The following is a 6,000-nucleotide window of genomic DNA, read 5'->3' as shown; positions in this document are numbered from 1 at the left end:
GCCGCTGGCCTGGGCCGGCCCGCGCGCGCGGGCCTGCGCGCGCCCGGCTGGGCCGCGGGCCCGGGTCGCGCGTCCCGCACGCCGCCGCTTGCGGCCGCGCCGCTACCGCCCGCCGCCGGTCCTCCGCCGCCTCGATTCTCGTGCCGACTTCAAAAGCTCGTATCTCCTCCATCCGAGCTCCATTTCAGGTGATCTTGATCTCGTTGGACTCCGTTTTTCGCCGCGAATCTCACTGTGGGCTCAACATGGGCTGAATCTCGAGGCGTCAAATCCTAACAAATAGTTAGTCTGGGATGCAGATCATCAGATTCTATTCACCAATATGATCCAGAAGTTAGAATTCACAAGGTCCAATGCCAAGCGATGGTGCTGTTCCCAAGGTAAAGCAGTATACTCTCTTGGTCTCCGTTTATGGATTCTTGGTCTTATTTTGCTCTTTAATTACTTCATCTATATTGGGCTCTCTGTTAATGTTAGTAATGTGTTTTGTGGTCTTCTGTTTTGGATTTATGTTTCCAATCAGTAGGCCTTCTGGGCCCATTTTGTAGTCAGTACAATTTGTATCACTTTACTGTTTTAATGTCAGTTTATGTCTTTTATCAAAAAAAAAAAAAAAAAAAGCATGAAAGTAAAATTCTTTGAGGGACAGCAACCTTACAGTTGACATCTTACACTCAATGCCCCAACTCAAACCATGCAAATGGCTCCAGGTTCTACCTCCAAGTCATGACATCTTGGTGTGAGGATATTTTCCCTTGCATTATTCTAAGCATGAAATCATGCAAGAAAATGGCTGATTAGCGTAGATGGAAAGTTAGTATTTGGTTTGATAAAATCCAAATGACATTTTTTTCAGAAACAAGATTCTGAGACTCGGTAGGGGGATAATCAGCTAAAATAGCAAGATGGAGCGTGAGGAGTTTGAGGACTAGTGTAGAATATGATCGACATAATCTGACTCATCTAGCTTGCACTGAAGCTGCTCTTTGTGCTGGACTTATTGCCAGTCTTTTGGGATGAATATTAGAATGGAAACAATATGGAAAAACACAGTCAGATTATTATCAAACCACTAATTAGGTCTGAGATTATGCTTCGCAGTTATGGTCATGGATTGACAAGAGCTGGTAGGACCCAGAGGTAACAAAGCAACAAACATGTTTATTCTTTGCATAATAAGGGTGGTTATTCTGAATCAAGGTAATGTTTCATGATACGGTAGAAGTAAACTGAAGGCGTTCTAGATGCTTGAGAACCTGCCATTAATACATCGAGCTGATCAAGGATGTTGGAGCTGGTGGCACCGGAACTTCAACTGCACCTTCCAGCATCTGTGTCACCTTCTTCATGGAAGGCCTCATGGATGGCTCTTCCTGAATGCACCAAAGGGCCACAGCCACGAGCCTCTCAAGCATTCTCCTGTTGCTCATTGCCTCTTCATCACGTTCCACTAGAATATCCAGTCTCTTCTCGCTGTAACAATCATAAGCCCAGTCTGTGAGGATGACCCTCACATCACTCCCAAACTCCGGCGCAATGTTCTTCCTGCAACAAACAATCTCAAGCAACATGACACCAAAACTATATACGTCGACTTTTGCTGTGATTGCTTTCTTTTTGAACCACTCGGGTGCGACATAGCCTTTCGTCCCCCTGATGTCTGTTTGAGTTCTCGTCTGCTCTCGCATCAGCAGCTTCGCCAGTCCGAAGTCGGAGATTCTTGCTGTAAAGCAGTCATCAAGGAGTATGTTCTCAGGTTTTATGTCGCAGTGTATGATCTGGCTGCTGCATTCCTCGTGCAAGTATGATAGCCCTCTTGCAACCCCGAATGCGATCTGCACTCTCTGATCCCAGCTGGGTCTGTTCTCTCCTAAGAGGTAGCTTGCCAGGGAGCCATTGCTCATGAACTCATAGACTAGAAGTCGATGTGGCCCCTCATCACAGAAGCCAAGCAACTGAACTAGATTCTTGTGGTGGGTTCTACCAATTGCATTCATCTCTGCTCTGAACTCCTTTTCGCCATCTCGTGCCAGTTTGTCTAGCTTCTTTACCGCAACAAGTGCCTGAGCCTCACGGAGGGTCAAGACCCCCTTGTAGACTGTACCAAACGCACCTTGGCCCAGTATTTCCCCAAACTTGCGGGTAGCTTCTTCTAACGTGGGGTAACCGAAAGCTTGCAAGTGATCTCCCACCGTCCTGCTGTCTATCTGAGCTCGAGGTGATCTCTTGCGATGATGTGAGGAGAGGAAGAGCAAGGCTATGGCGGAGATCAACAGGATGTTGACGAAAGCCGAGCAACCGAGCATTGCAGAAATAATGACCGGCGGGCTTTTCCTCCCTCTGCTCAATCCGGGAGGAGGAGCGGAAGTGTCGACCCTGGGTATCTTGAACAGAGCTTTCCCTCCATATGCTAGATCCACCCTCCCTCCCGAGAGGGGCATCGCCTTCTTCAAGCAGTCACCATCCTTGGATATCGCCATCATGCAGCGACAATCCTCCAAGCACGATTGCCGGCACTGATCCTCCACCATCGGTGAGAGCCATTCGTAGGCCGTGTTCGTCCAATTGGTGTTGGGCATCGTCGTCAGTACAAAATCAGCCGAGTCATATGCATCGCATCTCGGCTCGGCAAAGTCCGGCATGCATCCTTTGCTGATGTCGGTCGGATCCACATTTGTATATCGTTCTGGACAGAGGCAGGTCTTCTGATTGCTGGCGAACTGGCAGTAGCTGTTGAATCCGCAGGCTCCGCTACCCCCCTTCTCCACGATGACCGCGCTGCAGATGTTTTCAGGTATGAAATCCGCCACCGACCACGAATCTAGATAGCTCTCATTGCCTGCACCGGGCTTCGGGTGTGTGTAGTGCCGGAAGACTCCATCAGGATCGAGCGTCGCCCTCTGGTAGTAATCTTCAGGGGACCCAATATTTGCATACGTGACATTGACACGGCTCGAATTCTCTTGCACTTCCTGAATGCCGGATGATTGGTTGAATACCAGATAGGAGCCGGTACCTAGGGTGCCCTTGGTAAGCCAGTAGGCCTCGTAGGGGTGGTCGGTGGGCGAGGCTATGGTGTTCAAACAGAGGTTGCCGTCGGGCAGCAGGCGGAGCTGAAACCTTCCCAGAGAGTAATCGCCCGCACTAGATGAGCTGCGGGAGGAAAGCAATCCTCCTTTTTTCATCACCTGTGTCGGCAGGATCGTGTCGGTCGGATGCTCGAAGCTGTGCCATGCGTAGCCCGTACCATCGGAGCTCATCAGCGCGAGGTCTCCGGCATCGAGCATGGTGGCGTATGCGACGCCCCCGACACCCGGGGACCAGATCTCTTGGCCATTGTGGTCTTGGAGAGATAATCGGCCGTTGCTGGTCAGGGACGCCTTGGATCCTGTCTGCACCGGCTGAGCTCCGTTAGCAGACCAAACTACGGTCAGGTTTGTGGTTATTTTGGCGAACCAAATGGCGAGGAGGAACCGGTCTGGTTGGAGGGGAATGAATCCGAAGGCAAAATCACCGGCAGGGGACAGTGCCCACAAGGCGGGGTTATTGCCCTGGGCGGACAGGGTGGAGCCAAGAGTTATGTTGGGTCCAGTTTGGGCAGTGGCAGAGAATGGGTGCAGCAAAAGGAGAAGGGCCAGAATGAGTTGGTGCTGATGCTTGTGCTGGGAGGAAGAAGTCCAGAGGCGGCTCAACATCTTTGGAGGCCTAAAGCTAAAAACGAAGGCGGGGCCAGGGAGGGGTCTTCTTCCGGATTCCGACTTTCGAGAAACGAAGGCGGACCGGCGGGCCGCCGGCCCGGCGCACAACCGGGGTGGAGGGGGAGTGTCGAAAAACAAAAAAAAATGAAGAAACTTATCGGTAGAGGCCCGGAGGGTGGATCGGGATGCTGGAGGCGGAGGCTGGACGTCTGGACCGAGACGCCGGAGGCGGGAGGCGGAGGCTGGACCGCGATGTCGGATGCGCGCGAGCGGAGGGTCACCTGGGGGTGGGGGCCTAAGGCAAAGACTTCGGTGGCCTTGCCCTTCAGCCGTCCCTGAAGAAGCCATACTCTATTTTAATTCGTAAGGAGTCCTCCTGCCTTGGATCATAAATGGCATTCGATTATTAATAAGTGGAAACTCAAAGACAGCCCCCCATGAGTCAGAACGCAAAAGTTTGACGATTGGAACAGGTGATACGGGGACGAAAATCTGCCAAGTTTTTTCCCTTCGCTCCTCTGGCAAATCCGGGGAAGGGGCATAAGATACTATCGTTTCAATGCATTAAGCTGTAGGTTTTTTTGACTCAAAGCGGCGTGTCAAGACCGCAATGTAATCGTTTGCAGAATCAAGCGAACAGGTGGATGGGGATGCAGATAGATGGGGTTGAGCATGTGGTGCGGACATAGCGACCGTCCGCTGGTTATCGCCATTGCAATGCATTACGTTTACACAGAAAAAATTGCAATAAATTACGGTTCTGACAATTGCTTGACCGAAAGGACTTTGAATAACTTCACAGAGAAAAATATCAAGTGGATCCGTGACAGCAAAACCAGCACTATAGCTTGTGTTGCGGTCAATCGCCTCGTCGATCGATCGTCGGAGAATGTGCACCTGCAAAAATGAGAAGTCCACACTGATCGGAGGCGGCTTCGACGGAAACCCTCCGACGGTCAAGTCAAAGAGGTGACCGGACAACAGTGAAATGTAGACAGAGAGCTCGATCGAGAGGGGGAGAGAGAGAGAGGAGCGAGCCTGGGTTTTTGGAGTCGAAAAGTGGAGGAGCAGACCGGATCCCTTGCACTGTTGCCTTCCCCGGTTTATATAGTGGAGCACGGCATGGCGCCGTCATTAATGGCGCAGACAAGTGAGGAATTGTCAACTCGCTGTAGATTGTCAGAGTCGCCGTGAAAGTGTCATGTCGCCGTGGGGCTGTCAAATCACTAGGGTTGACAAAGCCCTCGGCGGAACAATGTCCCTAGATAGCCGTGCCGCACGTTGCTGTCAGAACTGACAAGGTCTGGCGGCTGTACGGCGATTGAAGGAGTCGACCGACCCTAAGTCGGTGGCCAGCTGAGTGGCGTCGGACCCCTCCGTTGGTCGGGGAGTCTTACGTGAGTCGGCCATCAGACCACTGGGTTCAGTCGGTCGGAAAAGGTGCATCCGACATATCCTCAGTCGGTCGCTAGCCGATAATTAGCCGGTGATGGCGTCCGTCAGTCGGTCGCTCCGACCGTCAATCGGTCGGTCCGACCGCCAGTCGGTCGGTCGGGCCGTCAGTCGGTCAGTCGGGCCGTCAGTCGGTCGGTCCTTCCGGCAGTCGGTCGGTTCCTCCGGCCATCGGTCGGTCGGTCGGTGGGTATTCCCCAACAGTTGCCCCCCTCCACTCCTGAGTCGGATGGTGAGCTGGCCGATGTTCTTATTTGGGCAGCAATCCTGGGCGACCAGGAGTGGAGTTGTCGCATGCACAGATCCGACCGTACCGTCGGTTGATCCGATGTCAGACGTCTCATAAATGCCAAGCGATTTGGACGTCTAGTCGGTGTCAGATGTCACGTCGGCGTCAGGTGTCAGACGTCGCGTCTTGTCGTCGTCAGACATTACGTCGGTGTCAGGAGATCGGACGTCGGACGATACGGCGTCAGACGACCGGATATCCGGCGCCGATCGTGAGAGTGTGGGGCTCTGTCAGGCGTCCCATCGGGAACGCGAATCGGCGCGGGCGCATAAATGCGGAACCGCGTCCGCGCGTGTCGAAGGTGGTTGGCCGGCGCCCCCCGCATTTAATATGGGCGGTGCGGTCGTCCCGGGACGGGGTGCGCCGAATCCTCAGCCACCCGGAGGCCGCCACGTGTCGCGCATCCATGGAGCTTCGGTCGGCGCGGAGTCATCTTGGCCGTCGGACGGGCCTATATATATAGGACCTCTCGGACCCAAGACCCCACCATTATCATTTTGCTGTCGAAACTCTGTCCGGGCGATTTCTCAGTCGTCGCGGGCAGAGCTTTCTTGCTTCCAG

At 53.1% G+C, this 6,000-nt stretch overlaps 1 protein-coding gene across 1 annotated transcript; it reads right to left on the bottom strand.

Annotated features, from left to right (window-relative positions):
• Positions 1–1,040: 1,040 nt before the first annotated feature.
• Positions 1,041–3,695, bottom strand: LOC105046973 (G-type lectin S-receptor-like serine/threonine-protein kinase LECRK2). The gene has a single exon (XM_010925760.4). The coding sequence runs from the start codon at positions 3,693–3,695 to the stop codon at positions 1,263–1,265; it is 2,433 nt and encodes an 810-aa protein (XP_010924062.1). The 3' UTR covers positions 1,041–1,262.
• Between the last annotated feature and the right edge of the window lie 2,305 nt (positions 3,696–6,000).

The sequence above is a fragment of the Elaeis guineensis genome, chromosome 2, assembly GCF_000442705.2.
Source record: "Elaeis guineensis isolate ETL-2024a chromosome 2, EG11, whole genome shotgun sequence".
Classification (NCBI taxonomy): domain Eukaryota; kingdom Viridiplantae; phylum Streptophyta; class Magnoliopsida; order Arecales; family Arecaceae; genus Elaeis; species Elaeis guineensis.
The sequence above is the reverse complement of the archived record's forward strand: the minus strand, read 5'-3'. Positions and strand labels throughout refer to the sequence as shown.

Excerpts from the sequence above, each read along its gene's own strand:
- LOC105046973 (XM_010925760.4), bottom strand. The coding sequence starts at position 3,695 with ATGTTGAGCCGCCTCTGGACTTCTTCCTCCCAGCACAAGCATCAGCAC.